This window comes from Cherax quadricarinatus, chromosome 79 (assembly GCF_038502225.1).
Source record: "Cherax quadricarinatus isolate ZL_2023a chromosome 79, ASM3850222v1, whole genome shotgun sequence".
Classification (NCBI taxonomy): domain Eukaryota; kingdom Metazoa; phylum Arthropoda; class Malacostraca; order Decapoda; family Parastacidae; genus Cherax; species Cherax quadricarinatus.
The window spans coordinates 3,070,470-3,090,924 of record NC_091370.1 but is presented as its reverse complement, the minus strand read 5'-3'; the positions used below and the strand labels follow the sequence as shown (position 1 = coordinate 3,090,924).

Here is a 20,455-nt window from a genome sequence, read left to right as displayed (position 1 = left end):
ACAAAGGCACAATACAGTGACTGGAATAATACACAAATAACCCGCACATCGGTGAGTGAAGCTTACCACGACGTTTCGGTCCAAGTCGTACCGAGACGTCGTCGTAAGCTCCTCTCTCCTATGTGCGGGTTATGTGTGCTTAAAAATACAATTACAAAGCAATATGTGATCAGTATAACGGCTTACGATGTGCTGATAATAAAGTTAAATTGTTTAAATATTATTGCACAATAATAATATAATAATAATAATAATAATAATAATAATAATAATAATAATAATTAATAATAATAATAATAATAAAAATAATAATAATAATAATAATAATAATAATAATTAATAATAATAATAATAATAATTAATAATAATAATAATTAATAATAATAATAATAATAATTAATAATAATAATTAATAATAATAATAATAATAATAATAATAATAATAATAATAATAATAATTAATAATAATAATAATAATAATAATAATAATAATAATAATAATAATAATTAATAATAATAATAATTAATAATAATAATAATAATAATAATAATTAATAATAATAATAATTAATAATAATAATAATAATAATAATAATAATAATAATAATAATAATAATAATAATTAATAATAATAATAATAATAATAATAATAATAATAATAATAATTAATAAAAATAATTAATAATAATAATAAAAAAATAAATAATAATAATAATAATAATAATAATAATAATAATAATAATAATAATAATAATAATAATAATAATAATAATAATAATAATAATAACATCTTAATTTCTACAAGTATATGTACAAGGTAAACAAAGTGTACTGGAGACTTGTCGATGCTGAAGGTTATATAATGTAAACAGAAAAAAACAGCAAGGGAACCGAGACTGAAAATATCGACTCCTAACTTAAGACGTTGACAGAAGAAGTACAATAAAGAAGAGCTGTATATATAGTGATGTAATAAGTCAGTAATAAAGATGAGTGAAGAACTGCTGGGTTATTGTAGCTACTGTGGGTGACAAAGTTGATGAGAACCCGTCAAGTGGGTGACAAAGTTGATGAGAACCCGTCAAGTGGGTGACAAAGTTGATGAGAACCCGTCAAGTGGGTGACAAAGTTGATGAGAACCCGTCAAGTGGGTGACAAAGTTGATGAGAACCCGTCAAGTGGGTGACAAAGTTGATGAGAACCCGTCAAGTGGGTGACAAAGTTGATGAGAACCTGTCAAGTGGGTGACAAAGTTGATGAGAACCCGTCAAGTGGGTGACAAAGTTGATGAGAACCTGTCAAGTGGGTGACAAAGTTGATGAGAACCCGTCAAGTGGGTGACAAAGTTGATGAGAACCCGTCAAGTGGGTGACAAAGTTGATGAGAACCCGTCAAGTGGGTGACAAAGTTGATGAGAACCCGTCAAGTGGGTGACAAAGTTGATGAGAACCCGTCCAGTGGGTGACAAAGTTGATGAGAACCCGTCCGGTGGGTGACAAAGTTGATGAGAACCCGTCAAGTGGGTGACAAAGTTGATGAGAACCCGTCCGGTGGGTGACACAGTTGATGAGAACCCGTCATGTGGGTGACAAAGTTGATGAGAACCCGTCCGGTGGGTGACAAAGTTGATGAGAACCCGTCCAGTGGGTGACAAAGTTGATGAGAACCCGTCCGGTGGGTGACAAAGTTGATGAGAACCCGTCCGGTGGGTGACAAAGTTGATGAGAACCCGTCCGGTGGGTGACAAAGTTGATGAGAACCCGTCCGGTGGGTGACAAAGTTGATGAGAACCCGTCCAGTGGGTGACAAAGTTGATGAGAACCCGTCAAGTGGGTGACAAAGTTGATGAGAACCCGTCAAGTGGGTGACAAAGTTGATGAGAACCCGTCCAGTGGGTGACAAAGTTGATGAGAACCCGTCAAGTGGGTGACAAAGTTGATGAGAACCCGTCCAGTGGGTGACAAAGTTGATGAGAACCCGTCCGGTGGGTGACAAAGTTGATGAGAACCCGTCAAGTGTGTGACAAAGTTGATGAGAACCCGTCAAGTGGGTGACAAAGTTGATGAGAACCCGTCCAGTGGGTGACAAAGTTGATGAGAACCCGTCCAGTGGGTGACAAAGTTGATGAGAACCCGTCCAGTGGGTGACAAAGTTGATGAGAACCCGTCCAGTGGGTGACAAAGTTGATGAGAACCCGTCAAGTGGGTGACAAAGTTGATGAGAACCCGTCAAGTGGGTGACAAAGTTGATGAGAACCCGTCAAGTGGGTGACAAAGTTGATGAGAACCCGTCAAGTGGGTGACAAAGTTGATGAGAACCCGTCCGGTGGGTGACAAAGTTGATGAGAACCCGTCAAGTGGGTGACAAAGTTGATGAGAACCCGTCAAGTGGGTGACAAAGTTGATGAGAACCCGTCAAGTGGGTGACAAAGTTGATGAGAACCCGTCAAGTGGGTGACAAAGTTGATGAGAACCCGTCAAGTGGGTGACAAAGTTGATGAGAACCCGTCAAGTGGGTGACAAAGTTGATGAGAACCCGTCAAGTGGGTGACAAAGTTGATGAGAACCCGTCAAGTGGGTGACAAAGTTGATGAGAACCCGTCAAGTGGGTGACAAAGTTGATGAGAACCCGTCAAGTGGGTGACAAAGTTGATGAGAACCCGTCAAGTGGGTGACAAAGTTGATGAGAACCCGTCAAGTGGGTGACAAAGTTGATGAGAACCCGTCAAGTGGGTGACAAAGTTGATGAGAACCCGTCAAGTGGGTGACAAAGTTGATGAGAACCCGTCAAGTGGGTGACAAAGTTGATGAGAACCCGTCAAGTGGGTGACAAAGTTGATGAGAACCCGTCAAGTGGGTGACAAAGTTGATGAGAACCCGTCAAGTGGGTGACAAAGCTGATGAGAACCCGTCAAGTGGGTGACAAAGTTGATGAGAACCCGTCAAGTGGGTGACAAAGCTGATGAGAACCCGTCAAGTGGGTGACAAAGCTGATGAGAACCCGTCCAGTATATTCATTATCACATTTTTATGTTCTAATAGTGAGCTACTGTAGTAACTTTACAACTGTATTGTCAAGATGGTCCAGCCTTTATCTATACACAAATAACCCGAACATAAAAGACAGAAGCTTACGACGACGTTTCGGTCCGACTTGGACCGTTCCAGTCACGGTATTGTGCCTTTTTGTTATTTAGCCTTTATCTAATAAGTTTGGAGACAGAATATTTCTTTAAATCCATCGATTTTTTCTTTATTCATTGTACAGTTTCGTCCAAATCTTTACCATAGAACCCGAGAATATGAGAGTGTATGAGGGTAAAGTTTCTTGAAGATCGTTCAATAAATACAAAAAATAAAAAATAAAATTTCAGAATTTATTCATGGCAACCTTTAAGTGGCCTATTTGAAAATTTATACATGGCAACCTTTAAGTCGCCTATTTGAAAATTTATACATGGCAACCTTTAAGTCGCCTATTTGAAAATTTATACATGGCAACCTTTAAGTCGCCCATTTGAAAAATTATACATGGCAACCTTTAAGTCGCCTATTTGAAAATTTATACATGGCAACCTTTAAGTCGCCTATTTGAAAATTTATACATGGCAACCTTTAAGTCGCCTATTTGAAAATTTATACATGGCAACCTTTAAGTCGCCCATTTGAAAATTTATACATGGCAACCTTTAAGTCGCCCATTTGAAAATTTATACATGGCAACCTTTAAGTCGCCCATTTGAAAATTTATACATGGCAACCTTTAAGTCGCCTATTTGAAAATTTATACATGGCAACCTTTAAGTCGCCTATTTGAAAATTTATACATGGCAACCTTTAAGTCGCCTATTTGAAAATTTATACATGGCAACCTTTAAGTCGCCCATTTGAAAATTTATACATGGCAACCTTTAAGTCGCCCATTTGAAAATTTATACATGGCAACCTTTAAGTCGCCCATTTGAAAATTTATACATGGCAACCTTTAAGTCGCCTATTTGAAAATTTATACATGGCAACCTTTAAGTCGCCTATTTGAAAATTTATACATGGCAACCTTTAAGTCGCCCATTTGAAAATTTATACATGGCAACCTTTAAGTCGCCTATTTGAAAATTTATACATGGCAACCTTCAAGTCGCCTATTTGAAATATTGACAATGTCAAAGTTATTCTGGATATTAACAGTGTTAAAGCAATGCCATTTATTATCTTCTTTTTTTATTATAAAATAGACAGCGGAACATCACGAATTTTTTAAGATTATTTTGTTCATCAGGAACGTGTCTATTTTATACCTGTGTTGGTATTGTATACCGTGAGTGATACTTCGTAATTCGTGTTACGATTCAATAGATCGAAATAATATATACTTTTGCAAGGAAAGTTTAAATAATCATTATAAAGCCACAAGACAGCAAAAATAAATTGAATTGTCATTTTCATTCTTCTTAATAAGTAATTTACCGGAGGTTAATTAGAAGCTTTTTCCACAGCATCTCTTCATGGGTATGGCGGACCGTTGACGGTGGAGAATAAACGATGGAAAACCAAACTGCTGGGAGGTTTCTTAAAGGCTGGGAAACAGTTGGGGTACGATATAATAGACCCCAGCAGCCCTGACCAGTTAGGTGAGTAGCCCAGCCTTCATCTTAAACAGTTGGGGTACGATATAAGAGACCCCAGCAGCCCTGACCAGTTAGGTGAGTAGCCCAACCTTCATCTTAAACAGTTGGGGTACGATATAAGAGACCCCAGCAGCCCTGACCAGTTAGGTGAGTAGCCCAGCCTTCATCTTAAAAAGTTGGGGTACGATATAATAGACCCCAGCAGCCCTGACCAGTTAGGTGAGTAGCCCAACCTTCATCTTAAAAAGTTGGGGTACGATATAATAGACCCCAGCAGCCCTGACCAGTTAGGTGAGTAGCCCAACCTTCATCTTAAACAGTTGGGGTACGATATAATAGACCCCAGCAGCCCTGACCAGTTAGGTGAGTAGCCCAACCTTCATCTTAAAAAGTTGGGGTACGATATAATAGACCCCAGCAGCCCTGACCAGTTAGGTGAGTAGCCCAACCTTCATCTTAAAAAGTTGGGGTACGATATAATAGACCCCAGCAGCCCTGACCAGCTAGGTGAGTAGCCCAGCCTTCATCTTTTGTGTGTGGTTGTAGGGGTCGATTCATAGCTCCTGGCCCTCCTGTGTGTGTATGTATATAATCACCTATATGTGGTTGCAGGTGCCGAGTCACAGCCGCTGGCCGTTACTAGGTCCACCCTGCGCTGGCTCCAAGAGCGTTACCGTACTTCTTCTTAAAGCTATGTATGGATCCTGCCTCTACCATTTAACTTTCCAAATTGTTCCACTTCCTGACAACTCTATGACTGAAGAAATACTTCCTAACATCCCTGTAACTCATCTAAGATTTCAAAACCTCCAGTTGTGATCCCTTGTTGCTTTGTCACGTCTCTGAAACATTCTGTTTCTGTCCAGCCTGTCAATTCCTTTCAGTATTTTATACGTCGTTATCATGTTTCCCCTAGCCCTCCTGTCCTCCAGTGTAGTTAGGTTGATTACCCTTAACCTCTCCTCGCAAGACATGCCCCTTAGCTCCGAAACTAGTCTTGTGCAAATTTTTGCACTTTCTCTAATTTTCTGACGTTCTTGACTAGGTGTGGGTTCCAAACTGGTGCTGCATACTCCAATATGGGCCTGACGTACACGGTCTACAGTGTTGTGAATGACTTCTTACTTAGATGTCGAATCGTTTTTCTTAGGTTTGCCAGACGCCCATATGCTGCAGCAGTTATTAGGTTAATGATCTCCTCGGTATATGTGCTCTGTATGATACTCCCAACAAGATCCTTTTCCTTGGGTGAGGTTTTGCCGCCTTGGATCCCCGAGGATGTATTCCGTCTGCAGTCTTCTTTGTCTTTCCCAAAGCATCATAACTTTGCTCTTTGTGGGATTAAACTCCAGGAGCCATTTCTTGGACCAGGTTTGCATCCTGTCCAGATCCCTTTGCAGTCTTTCCTGATTTTCATTCGTTTGTATTCTCTCCTCATTAGTTTCTCGTCGTCTGCAGACAGGAACACCTTTAATACTCCTTGTGTCATGTTATTTACTTATACAAGAAACAACGCTGGCTCTAGGACTGACCCTTGTAGAACCCCACTTCACACACTTGTATTGACCTATATGGACTCACCTACATATGGTTGCAGGGGTCGATTCACAGCTCCTGGCCCCGCCTCTTCACTGATCTCTAGTAGGTCCATTCCCGGTTCGTAGTGCCTTATCGTACTTCTTAAAGCTATGTATGGATCCCGCCTCTACTACTTCCCTTTCCAGATTGTGCCATTTCCTGGCAACCCTAAGGCTAAAGAAATACTTTCTAAGGCCGTTATGATTCATCTGAATTTTCAGCTTCCAGTTGAGCGCTCTTGTTCCTGTATCCCATCTCTTAAAAAACTCTGTCCCTGTTCACCCTGTAAATTATCGTATCTATTCTACCTATCCCTCATCCGGTCGTCCGGTGTCATCGGGTTGAGTTCCTGTGAGTGTGTACTCACCTAATTGTACTCACCTAATTGTGGTTGCAGGGGTCGAAACTCAGCTCCTGGCCCCGCCTCTTCACTGATCGCTACTGGGTCCTCTCTCTCTGCTTCCTGAGCTTTGTCATACTTCTTCTTAAAACTATGTATGGTTCCTGCCTCCACTACTTCACTTGCTAGGCTATTTCACTTGCTGACAACTCTATGACTGAAGAAATACTTCCTAACGTCCCTGTGACTCTTCTGAGTCTTCAGCTTCCAGTTGTGACCCCTTGTCCCTGTGTCCCCTCTCTGGAACATCCTATCTCTGTCCACCTTGTCTATTCCCTGCAGTATCTTGTATGTCGTTATCATGTCTCCCCTGACCCTTCTGTCCTCCAGTGTCGTCAGTCCGATTTCCCTTAACCTTTCCTCGTACGACATTCCCTTGAGCTCTGGGACTAGCCTTGTTGCAAACATTTGTACTTTCTCTAACTTCTTGACGTGCTTGACCAGGTGTGGGTTCCAGACTGGTGCTGCATACTCCAGTATGGGCCTAACATACACAGTGTACAGTGTCTTGAACGATTCCTTATTAAGGTATCGGAACGCTATTCTCAGGTTTGCCAGGCGCCCGTATGCTGCAGCAGTTATTTGGTTGATGTGTGCCTCCAGTGATGTGCTCGGTGTTATGGTCACCCCAAGGTCTTTCTCCCTCAGTGAGGTCTGTAGTCTTTGTCCACCTAGCCTATACTCTGTCTGCGGTCTTCTTTGCCCCTCCCCAATCTTCATGACTTTGCATTTGGCTGGATTGAATTCGAGAAGCCAGTTACTGGACCACATGTCCAGCCTGTCCAGGTCTCTTTGCAGTCCTGCCTCATCCTCGTCCGATTTAATTCTTCTCATCAACTTCACATCATCTGCGAACAGGGACACTTCAGAGTCTATTCCTTCCATCATGTCGTTCACATATATCAAAAATAGCACTGGTCCTAGAACTGACCCCTGTGGGACCCCGCTCGTAACAGGCGCCCACTGTGATACCTCTTCACGTACCATGACTCGTTGCTGCCTCCCTGTCAGGTATTCCCTTATCCATTGCAGTGCCCTCCCTTTTACATGCGCCTGATCCTCCAGCTTCTGCACTAATCTCTTGTGGGGAACTGTGTCAAAGGCCTTCCTGCAGTCTAGGAAAACGCAATCTACCCACCCCTCTCTCTCGTGTCTTACTTCTGTTACCTTGTCATAAAACTCCAGGAGGTTTGTGATACAAGATTTGCCTTCCATGAACCCATGCTGGTTTTCATTTATAATCTTGTTCCTTTCCAGGTGTTCGACCACTCTCCTCCTGATAATCTTCTCCATGACTTTGCACACAATACATGTCAGAGACACAGGTCTGTAGTTTAGTGCTTCGTTTCTGTTTCCTTTCTTAAATATGGGGACTACATTAGCTGTCTTCCATTTCTCAGGTAGTTGCCCAGTTTCAAGGGATGTGTTGAAGATTGTGGTTAGAGGCATGCACAGCATCTCTGCTCCTTCTCTAAGGACCCATGGGGAGATGTTGTCCGGTCCCATCGCCTTTGAGGTGTCAAGGTCACTTAAGAGCTTCTTCACCTCCTCCTCAGTTGTTCGTATGTCATCCAACACTTGTTGGTATATTCCCTCTTGATGTTCCCTTCTGTGCTGTCTTCCCACAGCCCTTCCTGTCTCTACTGTGAAAACTTCCTTAAATCTCCTGTTCAACTCCTCACATACCTCCTGATCATTTCTTGTGAGTTCTCCACCTTCTGTCCTTAATCTGATCACCTGGTCTTTGACTGTTGTCTTCCTCCTGATGTGGCTATACAACAGTTTCGGGTCAGTCTTGATTCTCGATGCTATGTCATTTTCATACTGTCGCTGGGCCTCCCTCTTTACCTGTGCATACTCATTCCTGGCTCTGCGACTGATCTCCCTATTTTCGTGTGTTCTCTGCTTTCTGTATTTTTTCCATTCTCTATTGCACTTTGTTTTTGCCTCCTTACACCGTCGGGTAAACCAGGGGCTCGTTCTGGTCTTCCCGTTGTTACTGTTGCCCTTGGGAATAAACTTTTCCACTGCCTCCTTGCATTTTGTTGTTACATATTCCATCATTTCATTTACTGGTTTTCCTGCCAGTTCTCTGTCCCACTGGGTCACACTTTCCGCTCCATGAGCTTTTCTAAGAGCTATGAATGGATCCTGCCTCCAATACATCGCTTCCCAAATTATTCCACTTCCTGACTACTCTGTGGCTGATGAAATACTTCCTAACATCCCTGTGGTTCATCTGAGTCTTAAACTTCTAACTGTGATCTCTTGTTGCTGTGTCCCATCTCTGAAACATTCTGTTTCTGTCCACCTTGTCAATTTCTCTTAGTATTTTGTATGTCGTTATCATGTCCCCCCTATCTCTCCTGTCCTCCAGTGTTGTCAGGTCGATTTCCCTTAACCTTTCCTTGTAGGACATACCCTTTAGCTCCGGGACTAGTCTTGTTGCAAACCTTTGCAATTTCTCTAATTTCTTTACGTGCTTGGCTAGGGGTGGGGTCTAAACTGGTGCTGCACACTCAAATATGGGCTTAACGTACACAGTGTACTGGGTTCTGAACGATTCCTTATTAAGATATCGGAATGCTGTTCTTAGGTTTGCTAGGCGCCCGTATGCTGCAGCAGTTATTTGATTGATGTGCGCCTCAGGAGATATGCTTGGTGTTATACTCACCCCAAGATCTTTTTCCTTTAGTGAGGTTTGTAGTCTCTGGCACCCTAGACTGTACTCCGTCTGCGGTCTTCTTTGGCCTTTCCAATCTTCATGACTTTGCACTTGGTGGGGCTGAACTCCTGGATCCAGTTGCTGGACGAGGCCTGCAGCCTGTCCAAATCCCTTTGTAGTTCTGTCTGGTCCTCGTCCGATTGAATTCTTTTCATCAACTTCACATCACCTGCAAACAGGGACACTTCGGAGTCCACTCCTTCCATCATGTCGTTCACAAATACCAGAAACAGCACCCCTGTGGAACTCCACTCGTCACAGGCGAGTGTTGCACCACTCTTCTGATAATCTTCTCATGACTTTGCATACTATACATGTCAGTGCTACTGGTCTGTAGTTTAATGCTTCATATCTGTCTCCTTTTTTTGATAATTGAGACTACATTTCGTGTCTTCCATACCTCAGGTAGCCGCCCTGTTTCGATAGACGTGTTGAATATTGTTGTTAGGGGTACACAAAGCGCCTCTGCTCCCTCTCTCAAGACCCATGGAGAGATGCTATCCGCCCCATCGCCTTTGGGGTATCTAATTCACTCAGCAGCCTCTTCACTTCTTCCTCAGTTCTATGTACTGTGTCCAACACTTGGTGGTGTACCCCAACCCTCCGTCTTTCTGGAGTCCCTTCTGTCTCCTTTGTAAACACTTCTTTGAATCTCATGTTGAGTTTCTCACAAACATCGCAGTCCCTTTTTGTGATCTCTCCTCCTTCCTTCCTTAGCCTGATTACCTAGTCCTTGACTGTTGTTTCCCTCCTGATGTGGCTGTATAAGAGCTTCGGGTCAGATCTCACTTTCGCTGCTATATTATTTTCATACTGTCGTTGGGCCTCACTTCTTACCTGTGCATATTCATTTCAGGCTCTACGACTTCTCGCCTGGTTCTCCTGGGTCCTTTGCCTTCAATACGTCTTCCACTCTCTAGCACACTTGGGTAAACCAAGGGCTCATCCTGGCTTTCTCGTTATTTCTGTTTCCCTTGGGTACAAACTTCTCAGCTTCCATCATATTGTTGTCACATATCTCATCATCTCGTTTACTTACTTCCCTGCCAGTTCTCTGTCCCACTGAACTCCTTGTAGGAAATTCTTCATGCCTGTGTTGTCCCCTCTCTTGTAGTTTGGCTTCACTCGTCCTGCTTCCCTCTCCACTTGTAACTCTACTATGCATTCAAAGCTCAGGCTCACATTGTCACTGGCCCCGAGGGGGCTCTCATATGTGATGTCCTCAATGTCTGCACTACTCAAGGTGAATACTAGGTCCAGTCTTGATGGTTCATTCTCTCCTCTCTCTCTGACAGTGTCCCTTACATGCTGGTACATGAGGTTTTCCAGTACCACCTCCATCATCTTAGCTCTCCACGTTTCGTGGCCCCCATGTGGCTTCAGGTTCTCCCAGTCGATTTCCTTGTGGTTGAAGTAACCCATGATCAGTAGCTTTGTCCTGCTCGCATGAGCCCTTCTGGCCACCTCAGCTAGTATGTCAACCATCGCTCTTATACTCTCATCATACCTTGGCCTCCTACTGTTCTGTTTTGGGTTATATATCACTGCATTTACCACCTTGGGACCTCCAGACTGAAGTGTTCCTATTATGTAGTCTCTTGCTTCTCCTCTGTTTCCTCTCTCCAGCTCATCAAAATCCCATCGGTTTTTGATGAGCAGTGCCACTCCTCTACCCCCTCAGTTCCCTCCGTCTTTTCTCAGGATCTGATATCCTGTTGGAAAGATGGCATCTGTGAGAGCTATGATGTCCAGTGATGCCTCTTTGACTCTTTCGTGCCACTCCTCCCACTTATTCGTAATTCCATTAGCGTTGGTGTACCATACCTTCAGTTTCCTCTCCAAGACTGTGTTCTGGGGGAGGGGCTGTGAGGGTGGGGGACATGGCGGTGTGTGTGTGTGTGTGTGTGTGTATGATGCAGAGAGAGAGAGAGAGAGTGAGAGAGAGAGAGAGAGAGAGAGCGAGAGAGAGAGAGAGAGAGAGAGAGAGAGAGAGAGAGAGAGAGAGAGAGAGAGAGAGAGAGAGAGAGAGAGAGAGAGTGAGAGAGAGAGAGAGAGAGAGAGAGAGAGAGAGAGAGAGAGAGAGAGAGAGAGAGAGAGAGAGAGAGAGACAGACAGACAGACAGATAGACAGACAGACAGAGACAGATAGACAGACAGACAGACAGACAGACAGACAGACAGACAGACAGAGAGGCAGACAGACAGACAGACAGACAGAGACAGAGAGAGAGAAAAGACTTAAAATTCTCGTGTTGTGTCCAGGCTTCAGTGTTTAGTTAAGTTAACTTGTCAGTTGTCTTGTAAAGACGTCAGTGTTTTATAACGGTGATGTTGAAGGTCGTCCTAACAACCTACACTCAACGTCAGTGTTTTATAACGGTGATGTTGAAGGTCGTCCTAACAACCTACACTCAACGTCAGTGTTTTATGACGGTGATGTTGAAGGTCGTCCTAACAACCTACACTCAACGTCAGTGTTTTATAACGGTGATGTTGAAGGTCGTCCTAACAACCTACACTCAACGTCAGTGTTTTATAACGGTGATGTTGAAGGTCGTCCTAACAACCTACACTCAACGTCAGTGTTTTATGACGGTGATGTTGAAGGTCGTCCTAACAACCTACACTCAACGTCAGTGTTTTATAACGGTGATGTTGAAGGTCGTCCTAACAACCTACACTCAACGTCAGTGTTTTATAACGGTGATGTTGAAGGTCGTCCTAACAACCTACACTCAACGTCAGTGTTTTATAACGGTGATGTTGAAGGTCGTCCTAACAACCTACACTCAACGTCAGTGTTTTATAACGGTGATGTTGAAGGTCGTCCTAACAACCTACACTCAACGTCAGTGTTTTATAACGGTGATGTTGAAGGTCGTCCTAACAACCTACACTCAACGTCAGTGTTTTATAACGGTGATGTTGAAGGTCGTCCTAACAACCTACACTCAACGTCAGTGTTTTATAACGGTGATGTTGAAGGTCGTCCTAACAACCTACAGTCTCAGTGTTTATGACGTCAACAACCTACACTCAACGTCAGTGTTTTATAATGGTGATGTTGAAGGTCGTCCTAACAACCTACACTCAACTAACAACCTACACTCAACTAACAACCTACACTCAACTAACAACCTACACTCATCTAACAACCTACACTCAACTAGCAACCTACACTCAACTAACAACCTACACTCAATTAACAACCTACACTCAACTAACAACCTACACTCATCTAACAACCTACACTCAACTAGCAACCTACACTCAACTAGCAACCTACACTCAATTACTCAACTAACAACCTACACTCAACTAACAACCTACACTCATCTAACAACCTACACTCAACTAGCAACCTACACTCAACTAACAACCTACACTCAACTAACAACCTACACTCAACTAACAACCTACACTCAACTAACAACCTACACTCAATTAACAACCTACACTCAACTAACAACCTACACTCAACTAACAACCTACACTCAACTAACAACCTACACTCAACTAACAACCTACACTCAACTAACAACCTACACTCAATTAACAACCTACACTCAACTAACAACCTACACTCAACTAACAACCTACACTCAACTAACAACAACTACACTCAATTAACAACCTACACTCAACTAACAACCTACACTCAACTAACAACCTACACTCAACTAACAACCTACACTCAATTAACAACCTACACTCAACTAACAACCTACACTCAACTAACAACCTACACTCAACTAACAACCTACACTCAACTAACAACCTACACTCAACTAACAACCTACACTCAACTAACAACCTACACTCAACTAACAACCTACACTCAACTAACAACCTACACTCAACTAACATTTATGTCTTCATGTTCTCCCTTTTAATGTTATTAAGAATCTTGATACATTTTTGTAATTTTTGTTGTCTTATTTGTAACTATCAAAATTTGAAATTTACATTGTTTTAAATACAGTTTTCAGCTAAAATATCTACATTATCATACTTCTATTCGAAAATAATGCTAATTTGTGATTTTTCGGACAATTTCCTGTTTACCACTAAATTTAAAAATTTTTGCTAAAAATTCATTATTTTAATCAGAATGGTAAATCTCTGGTGGTTTTTGTGTTCTCCATCACCACTTGTAATGTCTTGCCTCTTTCTTTATTACTTGCTTTATTTAGATTTAAGAGCTCTTCCCTGTATTTCTATCTACTCTCCTATAATCTTTTATTTTTTGTTCTTTTGTCTCTAATCTCACTTTCATCCATGTAAACCAGAAAGTGAAAAAATTAGTGCCCTGTGGTTATGTTCCTCCAACTGCTTCCATGAATTTTTTTTTCTTCTTCCACCAAAGTTAATCTTACTGGTTCGTTCTCTCTTTGTGTTGTCCTTATACCTGCTGCTTCGTTAAGTTTCTAATTATTTTCTCAGTAGCATTTTTTTTCTACATTATTTGGGTCCGTAACTCTGGGTCTCCCTGTCAGTTTCCGTTTATTTAAAATTTTCCGTGAATAGTAGCTATGACTTTATGTCGGGTTTTGTGTTTTAGCCTTTGTTCCGTCTGTTTCTTGTGTTGTTTTAAGGAGTAAATATTCCTGTTTAACTTCTCTTGTGATCGACGGAGAATTTAAATTGCTGCAATTATCACTTAAGTTCTTGTCTGTAATGTCCCTCATTTGAAGTCTGAAGTCTCTTTTAAGAGACTGGCTATATCTTCAAATTTTCATATCTTTAATCAGTGTTGCTCCCCCTTCCCACACTCTATTCTATCTCCTTATTATCTCATATCCTTGGAAAAATCACATTTGTGATTATTCTTATTAATTTCGTACAACGGCTATTTTCATACTATGGGTATAGATATTTTTATAATTTACCTGCATGCGATTGTTAGCAATATTTTAATGTTCCACACAATTCTTCCTTCGTGTCTCTCTCTTCGGCTCATCTTTTATCTTTTTGTTGCGGGGGAAGAAGAAGAGTGTTAATCCTTAGGTGAGGGTTGAGAGATCTGGAGCTTGAACTCATGGGAGCGCTTCCTTCCAATGTGAAATAGGCAAGGAAATGCATAAGTAATAGTGTGGGTTCGACACGATGATACACAGAGATAGTTACATAGAGCCTCTGCTGAAGACGTCTCCCAAGAAGTGGTTTTTTAAAGTGTTTAAATAGAAATTCCATTAAACTGTACTTGTGTCTATTTACCATTGGACTGTTTGATCTCTGGTATTAAATGGTTTAAGAGGAGACAGGAGCGAGGGTGTGTCGTTAGTTCACTTGGTTGTAGGAAGTGTTGGAGTGTGGTTAGAGGGTACCTGAAGACGTTGTGATGAAGGGTAGGCAAGGGGAGAGTAATTATTATTATTATATTCATGAGAAGCGCTAAACCGTAGGAGTTATACAGCGACTGGGGAATGGAAAGTATTCGGGTTTTATTCGCGAGAGAAGATAAATCCAATTCCTTGGACAAGAACTTTTCACCGGCATCGAGGTCCTCCATTTAAGGGAGGAAGAAGGACAAGGATTAAAAAGTAAGTTGAAGGATTTCCTGGGTGGAATGTAGCTTAACTGGAAGCCAAAAACAAAGTAGGATTACTTTCATTACTTCTACAACTATCATATTAACTGCATCCTGTTTTGCAGGATTCTTTGAGGTAGAACTGACAACGAGAAACGGCATACGATGGTCCACGGCTGAGGCCTACATCAAACCTTCAGTCTTCAGACCCAACCTAGACGTTGTGCTCAACGCACAAGTCACTCAGGTGAGTTCATCAAGACACTCAGGTTAGCTCAACGCACGTCACTAAGCTGAGCTCGTTGTTATGACATTCTGGTGATTTTTAGGGTGGATGTCATTTAGGTAAGCTTATCATCAGATCACAGAAGTGAACTCATCATCCTTACCTACTTGTGTGTGCAGAACTTGATTTCGAAACGGGAATAGTGTTGATGTTAAAGTGTATGTGGAGGGCATAGTCAACAAGCATAGATTAATAAGGTAGCGCACTCAGCTCACACATTGAAGTTTAGGGATCGAGCCCGGCACGGGCGAAACGTTGGTCATGTTTCCTCGCACCAGTTGTCACTGTACACCTAGAAGCAAGTAGGTACCTGGGTGTTAGACACCGGTGTGGGTCACATCCTGGGAGACAACATTAACCTAAGTTGCCAGAAATGTTCTGCATTGTATATCCTGTTGGGGTTTATATTTCGCGTCAGGCCACTTTGTATTTCGTGTCACGCTTGTGCTGCCATCTAACGGGAATAGGCCTACCCTCAGCTCACCCTTCAACTCCCTGCATCTCTCTCATTCTCCCTGCGGTCAACCTAGAGACAACAGGTCTTCTCTCTCACTCGCGGGCTGGGGGCCCCTGGCTGGCTCCAAGGGTACACTGTTGAACACACCATCTGTATTCAAGAACACCAACAAACTATGCTATGGGTCTTGACAGATACTGCAGCACATCAGGTGACATCACTGTGGTTGAGCTATGACGTATCAGGGTACGCTCTCATCATGGAGTAGTCACTGCAGGGTTCACCCAACTTGGGGCACAACCTGCTGGTGCCCTCGAGTGAGGCACCGGCAGAACTCGGCATCTTGGCAAGACTTCTTCTGGTGTAAGACTCAGGAGGACACTTCTCAACTGGCACGGTTGCAAGGGCAGTTATTGCTAGGAACTGTGCACAGCTTAGTGGTGCCAGATAGAGTGAGTTGTAGCATGGATGACTCAGGTGTAATGGGAGTCGTAGCAGGGATGACTTAGGCATGTGCGTGTTTACGGGATTATTGGTCGTTCTTGCAGAGCGGGGTTCAATGATAAGGCTTCGGACGCTTCTTACTTTATTTGCGAGATAGTGGGGTACACAGGCAGTGTGTTAAGTACCTATGGCCTGAAAGGGCCATGCCCGCGAAGGAGAGAGGACTAGACCTGTTGTCTAAGTGAAGGCCACTGAAAGAGTGAGGCAGAGGCAGGGGTGGGCAGGCTGGCATGCCCACTTAGAGGCCTGGCCTCTGGTGGAAACTATGGGAATTAGGCATGTAGGCTCACTGGTTACATTTTGCTTGGCCACCTACCACATGGTCGATCCTGACCATAACTGGCTGTAAAAGAAAACTAGGTCTCTCTCTGGATGGAACAGGGCACAGAACACAAAATAAAAACATATACATATATACATACATGGACATGGAAAAAAAAATTCCTACAGGGAGGGAAGAAAAAAACAGGTGGGGTGTGCTAAATATCATGGTCATAGGCAATGAGTATAGATGGGCATCATTGCACGCCTTCCTACGTCTGGACAGATACTACAACACAGTAGACATCGCTGTGGCTGAGCTGTGACGTAACAGGGCATGGCCTCCAGTGGAACGGTGAAGCAGTCATCGTAGGAGTTGCTGCAGGGTTTCACTCAACCTGGGGCACAGCCTGCTGGTGCCCTTGAGTGAGGCATCGGCAGTACTCGGCAACTGGGCAGGACTTCTTCTGACAAGCAACTCAGGAGGACATTTCTCGACTGGTACTGTCGCTGGGGCTGTCACTGCCGGCGAGCGTGGAGTGAGTCGTGACAGAGACGACTCGGCGAAACATCTGGGAGTCGTAACATCATACACCATACTGGAGTGAGCGGGCTAGGAGTCACAGTGACATCATCTTTGTGCAGGCTGCTCACTGAAGCTTGTGACACGAGGCTGACACAGCGGCTGACGACAGGGCTTAACTCTGGCTTGACGACTGTCATTCTCTCGGCAGTTGGAGTTATAGCAGAGGTTATTCTAAGCGTCCCCAGACTTGTTTCTCTACATATAACTGCACTCTGACAGTCTGGAGGTGAAGTGAAACATATCTCGATGGGAATCGTAGCAGGTACGATTCTGCAGGGCATCACGAGCGGAGAACAATAAGAGCTTTCTGTACAAGAGGCTTAGATGCTCGGGCTGACTAATATCAGCTGTCAAACGCAGGTCACACCAGGTGACAAGTAACACAGTGGTGCTACACAGTGGTCTGGGCTCAAGACCACACAGGATACCACGAAAACTGCCCACACCCGCACTGCATATGCGGTACTACAGGGCTTACTAGCAAATGATGCTTTTCTGTGCAAAAATTGACACTAAGCTATACACAAACATGTGAGAACACTGACTGAGAGGAATTGATTAACACATAACATATATCTTCTCTCAATCTTCTCGACAATACTGAAATAATTACTAGAACACTCGATGTGATATCATGTGATGTCAAGCGTGACGTCGCGAGGTGACATCAGCAGTATGGTGACGTCCACAGACGTCTCGAGGTGGCGTCAGGCAGACATCGTGACGTCATGAAGTCGGGCAGCATCGTCGGTGACGTCAATGTGATGTGGGCAGCAGACCACAGCATGTGGCCTGGGACATCTGGCTTGGTAACTCACATGGCTTGTGGATCCACGTGATATCGTCGACACTCCACGTGGAGCAAGCCACTTGGCTTGCTGATCTACATGGCTTGGTGATCCACGTGGCATGCTGATCCACATGACATGGTGATCCACGTAGCTTCGAGTGGCCTTGGGCACTCGGATACACAGCTCTGGCAATGAATTCACATGGAAAACAGCAGAAAACACAGCAGAGGGAGTGAGTACATAGTGGTGGAGTGTGGTGGTAGGCTGGTGAGGTGTGAGTAGGGCGAGCGTGGGCAAGGCGAGGAACGGCCACTTCCTCCTCCCCCACCCACAACATGGCGAGATACTCACACTGAACACAGGAATCACCACAAACTCACCTCTGACTTGCTGAAATAGCTGTGTTAAGTTGAACAATAACGCAGAACATACAAGTGACACTGAACACGTGACTTGAGAAACAGGGTGGGATGCTGTGGCGTGGAGTCACAGCGTCCCATCGTCTCCACAGCGTCTCGAAGAAATTCGGTAAATTTCGGTCAAATCCTGCTTGTACCTGTGTTTGGATACTGAAACATGCAGACACGACATCAGGATAACTCGTTGAGAGACGGATGCTTCTTGTATGGGGTGATGAAGTGAAGATGACTTCATCCCTCTACCTTCCTCTCCCCGGGCAAATACACTTGCTGCGACCACGGCTGTCCACCAATGTTTTTTACGTTTTTTTGGTGATTCTGCAGAGCGGGGTTCAATGATAAGGCTTCGGAGGCTTCTTACTTTATTTGCGAGACAGTGGGGTACACAGGCAGTGTGTTAAGTGCCCATGGCCTGGGAAGGCCATGCCCACGAGGGAGAGAGGACTAGACCTGTTGTGTGAGTGAAGGCCGCTGAGAGAGTGAGGCAGAGGCAGGGGTGGGCAGGCTGGCATGCCCACTTAGAGGCCTGACCTCTGGTGGAAACTATGGGAATTAGGCATGTAGGCTCACTGGCTACATGTGGGTGACATAGCAAGGACGAGTCTGACGTGATGTCTACAAGAGTGGCAAGCATAATTAGGTACTCTCTATACAGGGTGTTCAGATGACTCACGTATCTGATGCCTGGACTAACTAGTGTCAGTTTACAAACGGCCACATCGGGATGACACGTGACACGAGGATGTTACAATGATCTTGGCTCAGTCCACACTGTGGTCTACACATTGATCTGGGCACAGCCCACTTCAACAGAATAGTACATGGCTTGCACTAGCAAATGATGCTTTTCTGTGCCAAAAAATCGATACTAAAGCATTCACGAAGATGTGAGAATACTGGTAATGAAATACTGACCGAGAGAAATTAACATGAGACATACAATACTGAACACTTCTAATATTTCTTCTCTCAGTCGAGTGTGGTGGTAGGCTGGTGAGGTGTGAGTAGGGCGAGCGTGGGCAAGGCGAGGAACGGCCACTTCCTCCTCCCCCACCCACAACATGGCGAGATACTCACACTGAACACAGGAATCACCACAAACTCACCTCTGACTTGCTGAAACAGCTGTGTTAAGTTGAACAATAACGCAGAACATACAAGTGACACTGAACACGTGACTTGAGAAACAGGGTGGGACGCTGTGGCGTGGAGTCACAGCGTCCCAGCGTCTCCACAGCGTCTCGAAGAAATTCGGTAAATTTCGGTCAAATCCTGCTTGTACCTGTGTTTGGATACTGAAACATGCAGACACGACATCAGGATAACTCGTTGAGAGACGGATGCTTCTTGTATGGGGTGATGAAGTGAAGATGACTTCATCCCTCTGCCTTCCTCTCCCCGGGCAAATACACTTGCTGCGACCACGGCTGTCCACCAATGTTTTTTACGTTTTTTTGGTGATTCTGCAGAGCGGGGTTCAATGATAAGGCTTCGGAGGCTTCTTACTTTATTTGCGAGACAGTGGGGTACACAGGCAGTGTGTTAAGTGCCCATGGCCTGGGAAGGCCATGCCCACGAGGGAGAGAGGACTAGACCTGTTGTGTGAGTGAAGGCCGCTGAGAGAGTGAGGCAGAGGCAGGGGTGGGCAGGCTGGCATGCCCACTTAGAGGCCTGACCTCTGGTGGAAACTATGGGAATTAGGCATGTAGGCTCACTGGCTACATGTGGGTGACATAGCAAGGACGAGTCTGACGTGATGTCTACAAGAGTGGCAAGCATAATTAGGTACTCTCTATACAGGGTGTTCAGATGACTCACGTATCTGATGCCTGGACTAACTAGTGTCAGTTTACAAACGGCCACATCGGGATGACACGTGACACGAGGATGTTACAATGATCTTGGCTCAGTCCACACTGTGGTCTACACATTGATCTGGGCACAGCCCACTTCAACAGAATAGTACATGGCTTGCACTAGCAAATGATGCTTTTCTGTGCCAAAAAATCGATACTAAAGCATTCACGAAGATGTGAGAATACTGGTAATGAAATACTGACCGAGAGAAATTAACATGAGACATACAATACTGAACACTTCTAATATTTCTTCTCTCAGTCATTCCAGACATTACTGAAATCACTTAAATTGCTCACTATGACACTGTAGATTAACACTGTCAATGTGACATCATGGGATATTGTTAGGCGTGACTTTGTGAAGTGATGTCATTATGTGACATCACGAGGTGACATCATGCTGGGTTACGTCTTGGGGTGACGTCGCAAGAT

At 43.8% G+C, this 20,455-nt stretch overlaps 1 protein-coding gene across 1 annotated transcript in view; it reads left to right on the top strand.

The window, feature by feature from the left end:
• The window catches only part of LOC128702814 (uncharacterized GMC-type oxidoreductase Mb1310-like), a 167,152-nt gene that overhangs the window by 32,520 nt on the left and 114,177 nt on the right, over window positions 1–20,455 (top strand). Inside the window, exons 4-5 of the mRNA XM_053797240.2 lie at window positions 4,496–4,630; window positions 14,986–15,107. Coding sequence (XP_053653215.2) covers window positions 4,496–4,630; window positions 14,986–15,107 — 257 coding nt within the window. The remainder of the gene's footprint in view (window positions 1–4,495; window positions 4,631–14,985; window positions 15,108–20,455) is intronic.